At 49.4% G+C, this 18587-nt stretch overlaps 1 protein-coding gene across 1 annotated transcript; it reads left to right on the top strand.

Annotated features, from left to right (window-relative positions):
• The first annotated feature begins 98 nt into the window (after positions 1 to 98).
• Positions 99 to 18177, top strand: ARF1 (ADP-ribosylation factor 1). Its single transcript, XM_010847234.1, has 5 exons — positions 99 to 207; positions 16119 to 16303; positions 16378 to 16488; positions 16577 to 16701; positions 16858 to 18177. Exons 2-5 carry the CDS (start codon positions 16156 to 16158, stop codon positions 17017 to 17019), a joined length of 546 nt encoding a protein of 181 aa, XP_010845536.1. The 5' UTR covers positions 99 to 207; positions 16119 to 16155; the 3' UTR covers positions 17020 to 18177.
• The last annotated feature ends 410 nt before the right edge of the window (positions 18178 to 18587 follow it).

The following is an 18587-nucleotide window of genomic DNA, read 5'->3' as shown; positions in this document are numbered from 1 at the left end:
TACCCAAGGTCCTGTCCCTACCTCCCGCACAGAGTCTGCGCGTGCGCACAGCAAAGGGCGAGTGGGTGGGACTGCGGGGGGGACTGCCCCGTTCCCCAGCGTCCCCCGCGGCAGCAGGCACTGACGTGGCCGCCGTCAGAGCCGCCATCTTGTGGGAGCGAAACCAACGCCTGCCTCCGAGCAGCATCTGCGCCGCGGCCGCCGAGGGTGAGGCTGGGCTGGGGCCGAGGCGGGGGCGGGGGCCGAGTTGAGGCCCAGCGCGAGGCTGAGCCGGGGCGGTGAGGGCCGAGACAGGGGCTGAGGAGAGGCCAGGCCGGGCGAGGGGCGAGGTGAGAGCCGAGGTGAGGCCGGCCGGGGGCCGAGGCGAGGCGGAGTCGAGGTGGGGAGCCAAGGCCCGGCGGGCCCAGGGTAGAATAGAGCCGGGGGTTGAGGCGAGACTAGGCCGGGCTGGGGCTTCAGGCTGGGCTGGGGACCTAGGCGGGGCGGGGCAGGGTGGGTGCGGAATGCGGGGCCAGGGGTCTAGGCTGGGATGGGGGTCGAGTCGGGGCCGAGCTGGGGCTGGGTCGAGTCGGGGCCGGGGAGGGCGTCTGTCTGGCCACCCTCCCACCAAGCCCCCCAGAGTGGCCGGGGCGAGCTCCCGGAAGTCCGGCCCGCAACGCGGGCTCTCCAGGAAGCCCCGCTTCTTGCTCCGCCTCCGAGGCCTCCTGTCTCGGGGTCGCAAGGACCAGGAAACTGAGGCCCGCAGCCCGGGACATGGCCAAGGTCACACGATGGCCAGGGTTTGAGCCCAGTTCCTGTTTGTTCCGAGAACAGAGCCGGCGAGGCCGGGCGGAGCCCCGGGTTCCTAGGCGCGTGCTGTGGCGCTTGGGTCTGAGTAGGAGCGCCTATGGCCCAGGAAGCCCTCGATGGACGCGCCTACGGCTTTGAAGGGCTCCATTATCCAAGATTGCTGCAACCCCGGGATTGCTTCCTGGGTGCCTTTGGCATGGATTAGAATACACTTCCGAGCTGGTGAATCTTTAACCTACCTGTATAACGCGACCTGGCCGGAGTTGAGGCAGCCTCCCTAGCACAGCGTCCTAACGCTTTCCAGTCCAAGCAGTTACGGACGGTAAAACAGTAGCTTTGTTAATAAGGCTTGGCAATTAATTTCAGAGTACTTAAAATATTAGTTAACTAGTTGAGCACTTTTGAGCGCTCAACAGAACACCAAGTTGCTGCTTCTAGCGAAAACTAGCGAAATTGCACAAGAAATCACTGGCAGGAGACGGGCAATTCAAACGCTTTGGGTGTCCCCGGAAGTCACTGTTGAGAACTGTGTAATTGATGTAGTCGTAACTGATGCAGTTGGTGTTGGAGTAGTCAGCTCTTGGTCTTGTTTCAGAACTAGTGGTCAGCGTTTTTTTTTTTTCCCCCCTGCTGGCTGTTTGCATGGTTGCTCTTGCGTTTTTGGCAGAGTGTCTGAAGGAGTGTGAGACGCCATGGCGTGTGCTGTGTCCTTGGGAGTTTTCAGAAACCAACATGAGGAGCCAAAACTGGAAGAACTTTGAATGTTTGGTGTTGCTGAGCCCAGGATTAGGAGCAGTTGAGTGTGTGTGTTTGTCACGAATATGGCCACTCTATGTGCTGTCTCCCTCCCATAAAGGTTTTCTCTAGTTAATGGGTAGAGTGTAACGTGTCTCTTCACTGGGAATGTCCTGTTGAACACAAATCCTTGTCACTTGGGCATTACAAATCTGTTTCCTGTGATGGCTAACTTCAGATACAAGTATTCAAAATTGCTACTTCAGAAAGATTTAAAATAGTTGGTTTGCATGATAGCTGACTCACATGCTGTCTGCTTATCATTGTAAGAAAGTTAGAAAGCAAAAACTGGTTCTGTGCTTCTCACAGTTCTGGTTTTTTAAATTGTGTGGTTTAGCTATTGCTTTGCCTCTTGCGCAATGTGAAGGGGCCGTTCAGACCTGCTAAGCCACCTTTTCCAAAGATCATGACAGGCTTGAAACTGCAACAGGGTACACCTTGACTTTTCTTTGACTTTAGTAAAATTTAGTATGGACCCTCGAGTTGATCTCCATGGTCAAATGGCCTTAGGAATAAACCTAACAAAGTAGGGGAAACCCTTGTGTAAGTTCATAAATAGTATATTAACTTGGTTTGAGAGAGTTGAATCAATTTTCTTTGAGTTCTTCAAATTGGATGTTGCCTTGATACTTGAATTTAAATCTGCTCTTGATCACAGGTCAGGCTCACCGAGCATTTCTGTAGCTCTCCTGAGGATTGTGATCACTTACTGAGCTGCTGTTCAAACCCATCTAGCCTGTGCTTCCTTTACCACTTAGGACTGTCTCTGTGCACAGCATTCCATAGTCTCCCCTTTGACCTTCCAACCTTTGTAGGATTAGGAGAATGAAGGAAGTAAAATGCACATCTGTCAGAGGTTGGAAAAGAAACATGAAAAATTCCCTTCATTTGGGATCTTAAGATTAGGTAAGAACTTAACCTCTTTTGTGATCTGTCTGCTCCTCATTGATGTGGATGGTATTAGAAATGTCCTCCTAGCACCATCTGAAGTGGTCTTTGGGAAATGTTTTTGACCTAACAGTGGGTTGGGTGTAATGCTTCCTGCTGGCAAGTAAAGGAGGGCTTGGGAATGTGTGAGTGTGAGAAAGGTGGGTTGGTTAATTTCAGAGTGTGAGCCAAGGTGAGGGGAGTACTTCATCCTTATTCTTTTGTGATTGTTAAAAATACTTTAAAATATAGCACCTGTTATAACTATACAGCTGTAACACTATTCTGGAAGGTACTTCAGCATTCTTAGATGGATCAGATGGCCTGATTAGCTAGGGAAAATGTGGCAGAATTTAACACAAACACATCAAAGCTCCTTATTCATGGGAGAGTCTGTTAGGCCCTCACCCAGTTCTTTCACATAAGCTTCCTTATATGAGTGGGTAGAAATAGTGAAGCTATCTGTTGCAAGGAGCTAACCTCAATATTCCTAACAGACCATGTTTCCTGATTTTTGCATATGTTGGAGACTGCGGGGCAGCCTGTCATCGGCAAATAGGAAGGGAAGAATAGGACTTCTCACTGGCTGAAAGAGACAGGAAACACACAAGGCAGGCCGATTTTTACACACACAGCACTTGGCAGTGATTCTCTTCAGGAGGCAAACATTTTTACACACCTGAAGCGACAGAGGTGACTGTTAGTATACAGCATAAATTAACAAAAGCCCCAGTTATGATCCACGCACATTTCCAGAAGTTAAAAATGTAGAGTATATTTTAGAAACATTAATTAATGTTTTCAGAATTTAGTAAGTTTTTGTCCTCTAAAGGATGCTAGCAAGTTGGTAGAATTTGTCTCCAAAGAGCAAGTCATATGTAAAATAGCTGGCATCTCTCAGTTTGTATTGTATGTCAGATTATGTTTGCAGTGCTACATGTGGGCGCTAAACAGAAAGTTGAGTGGTGCTAGGTCTCTGAGGCCCTGGAAATTTTTTGGCATGAAGTTTTAAGTATCCTGTCAGTTTGACATAGGGACAAATGGCCAAGAAAATAATTTCAAGATTCTGTCTAAACTCATATGTGCAAAGTAGGAATAAAGGCAAAGTTAGATGTGCCAGCATTTTGAGCACAGGTTTCAGAATAAAGGATATCTTTAAAAATTGCTATGAAGAGTACATTTTCCTGTGGTGGAGTTTTCTATTATCTGTAGATGAGCATGCAGTTCCTAACTCATTGAATCTATTATTTGCTTAAAATAATTACAGTTTTTAACATTTCTCTTCATCAAAGTGATATGAGGTCTTGCAAATTCCTGAGGAGATCAGTGCAGATGTATTCTTAGTCACTAGTCGCAGGTACCCCGGGGCAGGTTTAGGAAGCAGATTGTGTTCACGCCCCTTCTGTGGCATTGAGCATTCCTGAGCTGCACGCGTCTGCCCTGAGTAGCTGTGTCTCGTATTTCCTCCTCACTGGAGTGTCAGAGAGATGGTCGGGTTCTGCCACACTCACGGGTACTTTTACACCAGTGTGAGAGTCATCGTTGACTTGATAGGTTTTTTTTTCTGACAGACTAATTCTTTAGAAAACTGTGTGTGATTAATCTTTCTATTTTTTAATTCTTAAAGCCCTTAAATATTCTTTTGTGATTCTTTTCTCCTCTCCTTGTCTGTGAGTCTCTTGGGTGCCCAGGGAGGTGACCAGTGGAGAAAGACAAGTAGAGATAGGGAGATGAGTGACGGAAGGTGGGGCAGAGAGTGGAATGGGAAAGCAGGCCCACGGGGCCCGGAAGGAGCAGTGGGCGCTGAGTGTAGCTAGTCAGGCCTGTCCGGAGGGACGGGGAGGAGTGTCATGTGAGCAGAGGTGTGAAGGAGGGGCTCCTGTGGGTCTTGGGAAGAAACAGGAAGCTTCTCCCTTGCAGGGGAAAACAGCAACAGAGGCCCTTAGCTGGGAGTGCGCTTAGTGGTTTTGGAGACTTGCTAGGAGCAGAGGAGGGGAGGGAAGCCTGCTGGTGTGTGCCAGTGGTCCTTGAAGGGGAAGCCCCACAGAAAGGGTATTTTGGAAATGCGTGGGATGATTTTGGGCTCTGTCAAAGGTGGGAGGCAATACTGATATTTAGAAGCAAGGATGCATTCTGCATGACTTTCATGTAGGGGAAAAAGCTGTTTATTTCTTAAACCTAATTCTGTTTATGTGCAGAGTCAACTTGTGTGTGTATGGTTTTAACTGAAGGTGTGAGTCGCTCAGGCGTGTCCGACTTCTTGTGACCCCATGAACTATAGCCCGCCAGGCTCCTCTGTCCTTGGGATTTCAGGCAAGAATACTGGGGTGGGTTGCCATTCTCTTCTCCAGGGCAATCTTCCCAATCCAGGGATTGAACCTGGGTTTCCTGCATTACAGGCAGATTCTTTACCATCTGAGCCGCCAGGGAAGCCCTTAGTTTTAATAGATGTTCTGAATTCTCAAGGAATGAATACCTTGTAAATTAAGGGTGATTGTATTTGGTTCTTTTGCAGAATCGTACCAAGAGTTGTTCTCTGTTTCCAGGTGGGGGAAGAAAAAAACTTGGTGGACACACCAGGCCTTGAGTGTCTGAGATGCTGCTGCATTTGTGGCAGTCTTCATTAGGCGGTTCTCTCCCTGCCTCCCTTGAACTTGGGGTCATGACCAGTGTTGAAGGTCACGTTTTATCATACGACACTGTCTTTCATTTCCCAGTTACATTTTAGCTGGGGCAGCGTGGGTTTTTCGCAGTCCAGTGAGTATGTTGGTTATATTGTCTCCTAGCTTCCTTCTGAATGGTAGAGCTGATGCTGTGAGATGCATGGGAGTGTTGGCCCTGATCTTTCCTAATAGTCCCCTCTTGCTGGCATCAAGAACACCTTGTGGAGTGAAAGCTACAGGCTTTGGAAATGTCAGAGGGCGGGAGATAAGGTGGCCAGGACCAGGCACAGGCAGACAGTGACGGGGAAGCACCTTGCGAAAAAAGAGATGATGGGACTTGCCAGTGAACAGATTTGGGGGTGAGAGGGACAGAGTGGGATTGTGGGTATCTCTGAGGTTTGGGTCTGAGGAACTGGGAGGAAGTTGCACAGGATTAAAGTGGGAAAGAGAGGGTCCTTTTATATTTGAGGATTAGATTTTGATGGGAGATCCATGAATTGAGGGGGAAATAGGAGATAAGTCTGGAGATGAAAGGAAGGTTCAGCTGGGGTGCCATATAGGGGGTTGCATTCCTCTGGGATTGAATGGCTGGACAGGGGCAGTGCTAGTGAGTGAAAGTACAAGACACCAAGTCTTGGACTGATGGGACCTCTGGTCACCTGAGAGGGGCGCCAGGGACTGCTGGGAGGTTTTAAGCAGAGGCTGGCAGGAGCAGGTATGTGAATGGAATTTCCCTGAGTCCAGGGCTGCCCCCAGTTTAAAATGTGAGCAGAGTAGGAAGAGGCCAACTGAGAGGGTTGCTTTGGCTGTTTGGGCCAATGAGAAGTTCACCCAGTCACTTTGGCCTCCCAGGCAAGACCAGCGAGGGTGTCCTGAGTGCCCTGGGCTGGTGCAGCATCTCTGGGTGCTTCTAACAGGGGTCTCAGGAAAGGGGGTCTGGCAGGGGGCGTCAGAGGTAGAGGATCGAACAGACTCTGACTCATTGCTGCTCTCCCCTGTTTTCTGTCCTCTGGGAAGCCCATCTCTCAGAAAAAGAGGTAGGGCTGTGATCTTTTTTACATTTTGTTTTCAAAGTGAAAGTTCTCTGCAGGAAAAAATCAAGTTTTGGAGATTGATTTAATCATTTTCAGTTCAGTCGCTCAGTCATGTCCAACTCTTTGCAGCTCCGTTAATCACTTTAGTCGTTCACAAAGTTTTCTTGTTCTGAAAAAGCCTGGGGGTTGGGGACACCTGCCACTCTGAGAAACTTTGGGGAAGAAGAACTGGGCACTTTGACAAGCTAATAGTTGGTTGCACTTCCCTTTTTCTTCAAGGGTGTGGAAAGGGTCTCGGCAACACTGGCTTCCCTAGAGCCCTGCCCTCGTGCCTGGAGAGGGTCCTGTGTCTGCACCATAGGTGCAGGCAGCCTTTTTGAGAAGACCCCAGAACAGAAACCACAGAGGCTTCACATCTGTGGTGATGACATAATTAGAGTAGAGTGACGAAAGCAATTAATGTGAGTTATTTCACGACAGAATCCTGAACTGCCATCTCTTTCTCATTCTTACTTCTAGAACTAAAACAAGGATTGTGCTGTTTGACAGGTGTGCCTGCTTTTTCTGTCAGGATCATGGGGACTGCGACTTCAGCAGCTGGAGATATGTGTGTGTGTGCGTGCGTGCATGCCCTTGCGTGCACACGCTAACGCTTTGGGCCCCAGTGGAGCTGTGGGTCAGTCTTTTGACGTTTGACAGCGTTTACCGTTGAGGTGAGGCTGGGAGGGTGCGCACGTCGCTGTCGAACTCGTGTTTCACATCTGTCAGTTGGTCTCTGAATCTGGAGCTTCTGCGCCCAGAGCTGCACTCATCACACAGCTGCTCCTCACCGTGAGTGTGGTGACTTCACCCCACCGTGTGCTGTGGGCGCACTGAAAAACGTAGAAAGGAAAGGACTTTTTCTCGTGAAAGGTGGCATCTGAACTCGCCTTCAGAGGTTGGGTGAAGGGCTTGATGGGCATGACATGGAGAACGGTGTGAAGGGGGACTGGGAGCACAGCTAAGATCTGAACAAAGGATTGCCAATGTGCAGAATTAGTAAGGAGTTAGTGGTAGGGTGCTTTTCAGGGAGTCTAGGTGGTTTAGGGGGAGATCCTCTGGAGGAGGGCATGACCACCCACTCCAATATCCTTGCCTGGAGAATCCATAGGTGGAGGAGCCTGGCAGGCTACAGTTCGTGGGGTTGCGAAGAGTCGGACACTACCAAAGTGACTTAGCACAGCACAGGTGGTGTAGAGTGGCCTGTAGTTTCTCGTATCCTGCTTTATTTTAGTCATAAGTTGCTTTGTTTCCTGCATTTTCTGTTTAATCTGTTATACGTCTTTGTTTTAGTATTTATTTGGCTGTGTGGGGTCTTCATTGCAGCTTGTGGGCTCCTTCATTGTGGTGCGCAGGCTTAGTTGCCCTGCAGCACGTGATACCTTAATTCCCTGACTAGAGTTCAAACTCAAGTCTCCTGCATTGGAAGACCGATTCTTAACCACTGGACCACCAAAGGAAGTCCCTGTTGCACATTTTAATGTTGTGAAGTGAGTGATGTCGCTCAGTCGTGTCTGACTCTTTGCGACCCCATGGACTGTAGCCCACCAGGCTTCTCAGTCCATGGGATTTTCCAGGCAAGAGTGCTGGAGCGGGTTGCCATTTCCTTCTCCAGGGGATCTTCCCGACCCAGGGATCGGACCCAGGTCTCCTGCATTACAGGCAGACGCTTTACCCTCTGAGCCACCAGGGAACTTAATGTTGTGAGGTTGATGCAAATTTGTGTTTTGGGTCTTTTGATTGTTTTTTCCTCCCAGGAACAACTTCTTCAGACTAAGTGTGTTTGGAGTCAGAGTGTATGTGCCTTGACTCCTAAAATATGAATGCTCGTTAGGGTCCATGGTGTCAGCTGCTCCATCGTGGAGAGCCCAGGTGCCCAGCACTGGTCTGCAGGACCTGCAAAGCCATTGCATCCCACAGAGAGCATACTCGGATGGTCCTGTGTAGCTGCCAGGCACTAGGAATGTAGGTTTACCCCGGAAGGCCTCGAGCTCAGGGACAAATCCAGGAGAAGAAATAGCAAGGAGCAGCCAGCGTCTGCTGCCCGGACAAACGCACAGAGCTGTGAGAGAGGCTCCTGACGGGGCTTCTGAGCGAAGCCTCTACTTGGAGGGATCACCCACTCCTTGTTTCACCCCAGGTGAAGGCCATGTGACATTTGTGTTCAGAGGTCCTACGTGGATATTGTTTTCATTGGGGCTAGATCATCTGGTTATTTGGTCTCATCTGTAGATTTCAGGTCGATCTAAGTGTCTAGTTATGGTTTTTTTAAAAAGTAGTAAAATAAAACTTAAAGACTATGGATGAGAAGGAACTGCAAAACCTAAATATGTTCATCAGTTACTGCTTTGACTTTTGCAGTTATTGAAAAGTAGGGTTAATTGCAGTTACGCTGTTTCAGTGTTTGCCTTGTGGTTTAGTGGGCTTGCTCCATTAGGCACTGGACAGTGGCTGTTGAATGTTCACTTTAGTGTATACCAAGAGCTCTATTCATGAATGAAGCTTATTTCTTGGTGTCATTTTAAGAATTTCACCTTGAGTCTTAAGCTGGCAGCTGCTGCTGCTGCTAAGTTGCTTCAGTCGTGTCCGAGTCTGTGCGACCCCCTAGACGGTAGCCCACCAGGCTCCCCCGTCCCTGGGATTCTCCAGGCAAGAACACTGGAGTGGGTTGCCATTTCCTTCTCCAATGCATGAAAGTGAAAAGTGAAAATGAAGTCGCTCAGTCCTGCCCGACTCTTAGTGACCCCATGACTGCAGCCTACCAGGCTCCTCCGTCCATGGGATTTTCCAGGCAAGAGTACTGGAGTGGGGTGCCATGGCCTTCTCCGTAAGATGGCAGAGAGGGATGTAAATTGAATTTCACTGATTGCTCCTCCTGAGAATCAGAGCTGACCGGAAGTCCCCTCCTTCAGCTTTGGGAAGCAACTTGCAGGGCAACTGGAGACCAGCCCTCCGGTGTCACTGTACTAGCCTTTGGGTTTCTGCACTCGTCCTTCTTTAGGGGCAGGAACTGGGGGTGACTGCTGCATAGAGACCAGGTCTAGTGTCTAATTGATTGATTCCTGCAAAACATCCTGAACGTCCTGTTGTGAAAAACAAAAATCAGTCTCACGGGAACTCACCTTTAGATGCAGGCGAGAATTACACTGTTCTAGAATGTTTTTGCATGTTCTTTCATTTATTATTTTTCTTTGTATTGAAAGTTCAGAGTCAAGGTAGGTGAAATGGGTGAAGGTGGTCAAAAGATAGAAACTTCTGGTTATAAGGATAGATAAACCCTGAAATGTAAGGTACAGTATGGTGACTAATTCACCATACTGTATTGTATATTTGAAAGTTGCTAAGAGAGGAAATCTTAAAAGTTCTCATCACAAAGAAAAAAGAGTGACTGTATGAGGAGACAGAAGTTAACTAAACTTTGGTGATCATTTCACAATAAATACACATATCAGATCATTATTTTGTACACCTGAGTATAATACAGTTCAGTCAACCTAAGTATATCCTTTGAGCGTCTCAGTCTGAATATTCTTCCTCTGAACATGTTCTTGATCCTTGGCTTTGTCAGAGTTGTGTTAGGCCTGTAAGGCCTATCTACCTATCATTAGTATTGGGATGTTCAGCTTTCTTACACTAATTTGTATAAAATGGTGACAGTATGTGGTGTTGTACTCAGTTGCAGATTCATGTCCGAGCTACAGAAGTGGAGTGCTGGACTAGTAGAGCAGTGCCTTAGGCTTTATTTTGCTGATGTGCTGGACCCCAAGTCGGTGTGCAAAAGTCAGTTTGTGGCAGGTAGTAATATGTGGTCACATCGCTTATGGAAGTAGGGGACCTTCCCCTTTAAAATGAAATCCTACACGTCAGAGATGAATTAGGCTTTTGAGTGGTTGATAATCTAAGCACATTCATTCTGCTAAAAGAATAAATGAAACAGTTAAAGAAAATGTTTTATAATGTATATCAATTCCTCGGGAAGATCTTCACTTTATTATTTTTTCTCAAATTAGGTATTAAAACTGACATTATGAACTGTTGAGCTGTACTTCCACCTAATAAACTTCCAAAAAAAATGAAATGAAAAAAAGCTCTGATGTCACTTAGCTTGTTCATTTGAGTAGGGGAGACCCATGTGATCTCTTATTTACAGAGGGACCAGAGCAGCCTGTCCCGGTCTGAAGCACAGAATAGAAAACACGTGGGTTTATTTATTTATTTTTTTGCTTTCCTGGGTCACACTTTCATTTCCCAAGCCATGCTCTAGGTTAGTGATTTATTCTTCTTAATGATTCTCAGTAGTTTGGGTCATCTTGATATCCGTTATTACAGAGATTCTGTTAAATAAACCAGCTCCTAGCCATTTCAGAAAATGTGACAGATTTTCCTTCTGCAGAAGTAAGCTGCACAGCTCTGTAGGGGAAGGTTTCCCTCGCTCATCCCGAATCCTCTGAGATTGGTTAGGAGATGCAGCGGGCACAGGTAGAGGTCTTGGAGATCCATATTTCTCTTTAACAGCTGTAAACCAGTTACTTTGGATTCATTTACTGGCGTGGAACAGGTGTAAACTCACAGCTACATTTTTTCCCTCCCTCTCCTGGCTTTCCTGGGGCGGCATCTTGTCTGGCCTTGGCCTGTAGCCTAGTAGTAGATCTTTGCGGATAGGAATGTGGCCAGCCAGTTGTGTCCTGTTCTTTGCTATAGTGTTGAACCGCCACCCAGTCTTGTTTCTGGTCCTAACCAGAAAAAAGAAAAAAATGTTCCTAAGGGGCTGCATCTGCTCAGAGCTTTCTGTCTCAGGAAAGAGATGATCTTTTGTTACTCTTTTTATGAGCCCGCACAAAGGTGCAAACTCAGGCAGGTGCAGGGCAGTGCTAATGTCTTCACTGCTTACAAATACGATCGTTACCATGAACCTGAAAAACAGGTTTTGGCCGGAGTGCAAAGGATCCTGGTGGAGGAAAGGGTGAAAGAGGCTTAGGCTGGATGTCCTAAAAGTTAGAACCTGTATGGAGAGGCCACAGAACAACTCTTGTGGTCACTGTTGAGCCTTTCCACTGTGACACACACTGCGTTAGATCAGGAGCTGACAGGGTCCCTGGACCAGGCTCAGGGTGGATACAGATAGATGGCTTGTATAGTGGGAGGTGCTGTGTGCAGCGTCCCCTGGAGTTCTGTGCTGTGTGTTCAGGCGCTTCAGTCGTGTCTGGTTCTTGCCGCTCTGTGGACTGTAGCCCGCCAGACTCCTCCATCCGTGGGATTCTCCAGTCAAGAATTTTGGAGTGGGTTGCCATGGCCTCCTCCAGGGCACTTTCTTGACCCAGGGATCAAACCCGCATCTCGCAGGCAGATTCTTTACCGTTGAGCCACCAGGGAAGCCCAGAGTTCTGCTCATCCCCATCTAGGTTCAGCCACCAAAATATATGGCCCACTTTCCCTTTGGGGCTACAGAAGTTGGGTAAGTTGAAAAATTGTGTGGAGGAAAGGGACCAGATTGATAATTAGGGCTCAGCCGACTGCAGGGCCAAGGCAGGCCAGGGACCGTGAGTGGGCAGACACGCCGGGCTGGTGGGCGGGAGCGGAGGCTCCTGGCCTGCTGCGGCTGCGGCTGGCTGCATCTTCAGGCTGCCCTGCCGTGTGGGCTTGCTGCTGGGCCCAGTTCTCCTGGAGTGCTCCATCAGTGCCGTGTAGGGGCTGGGGAAGCATAGAAAACGGTTTCGCTCCTAGTGCCCAGGTTTCTGTGTCAGTTTGTATGAACTTAATGCTAAAACAAATGTAGACAGCAGTCTTCCAGCCTGCTTCACAGGGATAGCCTTTCATGCCTCACTGTTCTGAGTAGGGTGCCAAATACTGTCTCTAAGTATGTCAGCTTTGGACACTGAGGGTTGGCCCTTGAGACCACAAGTTCTGTCCTTGGCTTCCCAGTACCGAGGAGTGCCAGTCAAAGTATCATGACTAAATAAATATTATTCACTGCTGAGTCAAGTGGTGACTGGCTTATTATGTTTTCCCTTGAGAAATCTTAAAATGACTTCATTTTCATTCTTGGGTTTTTTTCTGGGTGTATGTCATTATTTTTTCCCAATTCCCTTAGCATTGCCAAGTCCCGTGTTTACATCACACAGGTAATGTGTTCCTCTTTTCCTGGAGCTCTCCTTCCTGGGCCGGCTGCTGTTCAGGCCTTCCTCTGTCACCTTGGGCAGGGGCGGGGAGTGTTGCCCTTGCCTGTGGCAACCTGGAGACAAGGCTCGTGTGACACTTTGCACTTGTGACCTCTTTGTCCTGCCCTTTCACTGAGCCCATACTTTGGTTGACACGGAACTGCAGGTGGAGAGCAGTGTTTGTGTCTTTCTTTGCAGGAAACAGTTTTAGGTTTGCCTTGTAATTGAGGAAAACACACAGCCTTCCTCACTGTCCCCGCTGGAGTGCGCATTCGCTACAGCTGATGAGCCTGCGTTGGCACACCGTCATTCAGAGCCCAGAGTTATCTTAGGGCTCACTCTTGCTGTCGTGTGTTCTCTGGCTTTGGACAGACGCATCGTGACGTGTGTCAGCCACTGTCGTATCACACAGAATAGTCTCACTGCCCTGAGAATGCCCTGTGCTCGACCTGCTCGTCCTCCCTCCCTCCCAACCCCTCAGAGCCACGGAAAGGATCTGTTTACTGTCTCCACAGTTGTCTTTTCCACAATGTCACGTAGTTGGAATTATACACTGTATAGTATTCTTAGATTGGCTTCTGTCACTTAATGCACATTTATACTGTAATAATAATATACATTTATCTGTGTATTAGCACTTTTCTTTTAGTGTTGAATAATATTCTGTTGTTCGGATTTACCAAACAGTTTAGCCATTCACCTACTGAAAGACATCATGGTTGCCTCCAGACTATGGCAGTCATGAGTAAGACTTGTGAACAGCAGTGTGCAGGTGTCTGGTGGTTGCTCGTTTGCAGCCGCTTTGGGAGCATGAAGGCTGAGTTACATGTTCAGAGAGTTTTGTAAGAAACCTCCAAACTGTTTTCACAGTGGCCGCTCTTTCTTTGATGGGATCATGTCTTTGGTGCCGTGTCTCAAAAGTCATCACCAGCCCAAGGGAGATGCTGGTCTTTTACGTTGCTCCCAGTTTCCCTGTTTTGAGCTTCTTGTGTGTGGGGGTCTTTTTCATTTTGGCTGTGAGCTTTGCCATGTCTGTCCTAACGCCCTATTCTTGTTCGATGGGCGCCAGATCCCCACCACGTTGGTGCCAGGGCTGTGTGTGGCTTGGGAGTTCTGTTTGTTTACTTTTCTTTTTAAATTCTCTTCTGTCTTGCTTCTCTCCAAATTCTTTGTTTCAGTCAGTTCCATTGGGGGCTTCTTACAGGGAGATAGGGGCATGGATGTTTGGGGGCCTCCAGGTGTAAGAGTTAAGTCCTGGCCTCGAGGCCTCCACGTCTCATGTGCAGGTCTGTGGGGGCAGTGTGCCTCCCTGTTGATCTCGCCATATTCCTGTTTCTAGAACAGTGCACCCTGTGCCCTCCTCCGACTGGAGAGCAGAGTCAGGACCCCTGGTTCAGTTGCTCCAAAAAGGTCGCCTGGCTCTCCTGCAGGGCTGAGGGTGAGTGCTTGGTCACCCCACCAGAATTGTACCTTCTCTCTCTCCTTTTGAGTCAGTCATCACTTTTATGTCTTTATTGGTAGTGACTTCAGAAATAAGCTGAGATAAATATGCGTTCATTCTGTTTTCCATAATTTATCATCCTCTATATATTTAGGAAAAGTGGTTGTCTGCCGAAAAGGAAATACCATAGTAAAGATCTTTTTAAATTTTAATTTTATAAATAGGTAATATTATTCAAAACCAAAAAGAATTTTAAAATGTTGACAGAGCACTGAAGCCTGCTAGAAGGGGCTCCGCTGGATGCCCCTGAGACCATTGGAGCACCTAGGTCACAGTGGAGTGGTGGTCTGACCCACTGAGCAGACTCGGAATTCCTGAGTTCACACCGGATCAGTATGTGGAGAAGAGAATGGTGGTTCTTTGGGTAGAAGGCTGACTAAAGCTGGAAGGAATGACTCCATAGAGAACCACCATTTGACAGTCCTCAGGGCAGTAATTCAGCCAGGAAATGTCAGAATGCTGAAACTAGAGGGTGGAAGTTGGATAAGGAGTGGAACATGTGCAGAGTCCCCAAATGCTCACTGATGACTAAGGCAGAAAGGAACTTACGATGGAGACCTGGCAGCTCCATGTCAGCCTGTCATCAGAGTTGACGTGGGGTGGTGGGGATCTGGGGCACACCCCCTAGGTGGAATGGAGTGGGGAGTGCCTGTGGCAGGCCCATATCTGCGTCCTCCATGGGACTGGCCTCTTACCCAAGCAGTGTCCATCCAAAGTTCAAACACTGGGGAGCTCATAGTTACTTCTGGGGGGTTAGGTGTGCAGGGCAAGGCTCTTTCCCAACCTTGACAATAGCTACCACCAGCACTCTCCCAGTGATTAGGTGTGAGCATCTCCCATCACTTAGAACAAGCTCTCTGTGGTTCATTTGGTTTTCTGTCAACACTCACACAGAATCTGCCTAGCTGAAGGCTGCTCAGCCCTCCACAGCTTGACTTCACCTGATTCCTAAGCATTTGAGAAAGTGACTGTTTTTTCCTAAAGCCCTGTTTGGAAATAAAACAGTTGAAGGATGAATGTACTGAGTGTTGAGAGGCCATACGTGGGTCTTACAGTACAGGAGATCCCTTCCTCTGTGATCACTTATCCCTTCCTGCAGGTCTGGGTGTCGGGGCCTGGGCTCTGACCTTGGGTCCAGTCAGCTCAGTGGCTGCTCCCAGTCTGCTCTGCTGAGTGAGGAGAGCCGGGGTGGGGGCGGGGCAGACACTGCACACTTGTGGCTGCACCACACAGGCCGCCTCTCTGACCAGTGCTGACCACAGGTCTTGGGAAAGTGCTCCCTAACATGGCCATGCTGTGGGCTCACCCTTGGACTGAATACCCTGGTGTGCTGCTCTTGAGCCCTGGGTGTTCTCACTCACCCGGTCCTGCCTGCAGGGTGTGCTGAGCTCTCAGCTTGTTAGGAGGCGTTGGCTCTTGGTCTCGGCCAGGGCCCTCCTAGGTTCTCAGGTATTCGTTGTCTTACCATTGAACTCTGCTTCATTGAGACTTGGGGCAGTTGGGAGACATGGTAGGGCCTTGATGTGGTTGTTTCTGGCCCCTTGAAGAACTCTGCATTAGATTATGGAGAATCTAGCATTCATTTGAAAGCCACACTACTGCACCCCAGAGTGGCAAGTTGAAGGACTTAAAGGTAAGTTGCCCTAAGGCCTTGGGTGTAAGTTCCTCAGATAATGGTAGCAGCTGCTTCAAATTCCAGGAGAAGGCAATGGCACCCCATTCCAGTACTCTTGCCTGGAGAATCCCATGGATGGAGGAGCCTGGTAGGCTGTGGTCCATGGGGTCGCGAAGAGTCGGACATGACTGAGCGACTTCGATTTCACTTTTCACTTTCATGCATTGGAAAAGGAAATGGCAACCCACTCCAGTGTTCTTGCCTGGAGAATCCCAGGGATGGGGGAGCCTGGTGGGCTGCCGTCTATGGAGTTGCACAGAGTCGGACACGACTGAAGCGACTTAGCAGCAGCAGCAGCTTCAAATTCCAGATAGCCTTGTTCTAAGATTCCCATATACTGCCTTGTAAGAGTGATTAGAGGCTCAAGAGGTAGGTGGGCAGGACTGTTTTCTTTTGGATAGGAACCAGAATTTCATCAGCTTCTGAGATAGGAGGAGCTGCCTCAGCCTGGCTCCGGGTGAGCGGTCTCTGAGCTGCTCCTGCTTGCCTGGCCCTGGGCAGCACAGAAAAAGACCCCAGGACTCCTTGTTCCTGCAGGTTTCTCTGGCCAGTGTTGCCCCCACCGGTCTGCAGCATGGGGAATATCTTTGCAAACCTCTTCAAGGGCCTTTTTGGCAAAAAAGAAATGCGCATTCTCATGGTGGGCCTAGATGCTGCGGGAAAGACCACCATCCTGTACAAACTGAAGCTGGGTGAAATTGTGACCACCATTCCCACTATTGGTGAGGACGCTGGGCCTTGGGAGGCTGGGAGGTGGTGGTGGCTCTGGGGATAGGCTCACCCAGGTCTCCTCCAGGCTTCAACGTGGAGACCGTGGAGTACAAGAACATCAGCTTCACTGTGTGGGACGTGGGTGGCCAGGACAAGATCCGGCCTCTGTGGCGCCACTACTTTCAAAACACACAAGGTAAGAGGGAGCTACCCCATCACACCCCTCAGGAGTGGGGCTCAGGGTGTCCCGGTGCCTGCAGTCATGCTTACTGTCCCCTCTGCAGGTCTCATCTTTGTGGTTGACAGCAATGACAGAGAGCGTGTGAATGAGGCCCGTGAGGAGCTCATGAGGATGTTGGCAGAAGACGAGCTCAGGGACGCCGTTCTGCTCGTGTTTGCTAACAAACAGGTATGTGTGACTGAACACCCTGTGTGCCGGTGGGGGTGCGTGTCAGGCAGCCAGCCTCTCAGGGCTGGAGGTCTGAACAGGGTGGGGGTCACAGGGCAGGTGGAAAGGGCTCCATGCAGCCCCCCTGACCCACGCCTGCTGTGCTGCCACCCCCAGGACCTCCCTAATGCCATGAACGCGGCCGAGATCACGGACAAGCTGGGCCTGCACTCTCTGCGCCACAGGAACTGGTACATTCAGGCCACCTGTGCCACCAGTGGGGACGGGCTTTACGAGGGACTGGACTGGCTGTCCAATCAGCTCCGGAACCAGAAATGAGCTGTACTCCTCTCTCCTCCCCTCTCACTCCCTCCTTCTACCCTCGCTTTACTCTCATGTGGCAAACGTGCCCCTGTGGTGTGAGTGCCAGAAGCTGTCTCCACGGTCGGTCACAGTGTGCTTCACCATGCTGTAAATGTGCAGACGCAGCCTGCAGCTGGGTTTTTATTTAATGTAAATAGTTTTTGTTCCCAATGAGGCAGTTTCTGGTACTCCTATGCAATATTACTCAGCTTTTTTTATTGTAAAAAGAAAATCAACCCACTGTTTAGTACTGAGAAGGGATTTTAGGCACACGGGTCATCCAGGAGTTGTGTCAGACGAGCCCAATACTCCTCCTCTGGGCTTTAGATCTGTGTTGAGATCCATTTTGGTGGTTGGTTTTTAACCCAAACTCAGTGCATTTTTTAAAATAGTTACAATACAAAATAAGGAGAACACTTGAACACACAGAAGGGAGAAATGTGCCTAATGTAGGTTCTGCGGTAACGGCCTGAGTCCAGTCCACCGGTGGTCTGTTTCCCGTTGGGAACATGCAACGGGGCAGAACCAGCCATGATATCCATTCTGCATGGTCACAATAGGGTCCCTGTGATTTGCTCTGTCTCGGGTCCTCCCACACCCCATAGCGTTTGTGCTTGTATTTGTGCATACATGGCCGCCTAGGAGATGGGGTGGAGGCTGCAGCCACCGTTCTCAGAGCCCTTGGAAGAGCCCCGGGCTTTTCTCGGGTCAGCATGGGCACTTTGGTTGGGACGCCCTGGCTGGAGCGGGAGCCCTGCAGCCCCCTTGCTTGCCTGCTCCGGGCTCTCTGGGGTCTCACCAGCAGGAGTGCGGGTGGTCATCCTGGAGCCCCAGCCCCTCAGAGCCCCTGTCCACATGTGCTTTCACCCCCTCAGCCTGCAAGGGCCAGATTTGCCATTGAAGATGATAACCTCTACTTCTTTCTTTTGTATTTTGATAAACACTGAAGAAGCTGGAGCTGTTAAACTTTATCTTGGGGAAAACCTCAGAGCTGGTTTATTTGGTGTCGTGGAACCTCTTACTGCTTTCAGTACACAATTAGTAATCAACTGTTTTGTATACTTGTTTTCAGTTTTCATTTCGACAAACAAGCACTGTAATTACAGCTATTAGAATAAAATCTCTTAACTATTTCATGGCTCTCCTGTGTTTGGGTGCCCCTGACAGCCTGCCCTCTGGGAGCTGGGCAAGGACAGCCACTTTCTGCTCACTTAGTGAGGGCCGCATTGCTCTGCCTTGCCCCATTCTCGCTCTGCCCATCCCTTCCCTGCCCACGCCCCCACCTTCACTTTGCCGTGGTCGGGTGTATGTCCCAGTGCCCTGGTGGTAACCACCTCATTGGTCTCACTGCTGGCAGTCCAGCCCCCTGGTCCCAGGCTTTGCAGTGCCCAGTCATGAGAGGGACAGCAGGGTCACCATGTAGGGTATGCCCCAGGGGCCAGGGCCAAGCGTGGAGACCCCACACACACACCCTTCCTAACATCCACTCTCTGGTACCCCCAGGCCATACAGCTTGTCCTCTGGAGGGGCAGGACTATCTCCAG

This window comes from Bison bison, unplaced genomic scaffold, assembly GCF_000754665.1.
Source record: "Bison bison bison isolate TAMUID 2011002044 unplaced genomic scaffold, Bison_UMD1.0 scf7180017864248, whole genome shotgun sequence".
In the NCBI taxonomy this organism is placed as follows: Eukaryota; Metazoa; Chordata; class Mammalia; order Artiodactyla; family Bovidae; genus Bison; species Bison bison.
Note: the sequence above shows the minus strand (reverse complement) of the source record. Positions and strands in the feature narration are given on the sequence as shown.

Coding starts and splice junctions, on each gene's coding strand:
- ARF1 (XM_010847234.1), top strand. CDS start 16,156: ATGGGGAATATCTTTGCAAACCTCTTCAAGGGCCTTTTTGGCAAAAAA. Junction 16,304..16,377: donor GACCACCATTCCCACTATTG/GTGAGGACGCTG, acceptor GGTCTCCTCCAG/GCTTCAACGTGGAGACCGTG. Junction 16,489..16,576: donor CTACTTTCAAAACACACAAG/GTAAGAGGGAGC, acceptor TCCCCTCTGCAG/GTCTCATCTTTGTGGTTGAC.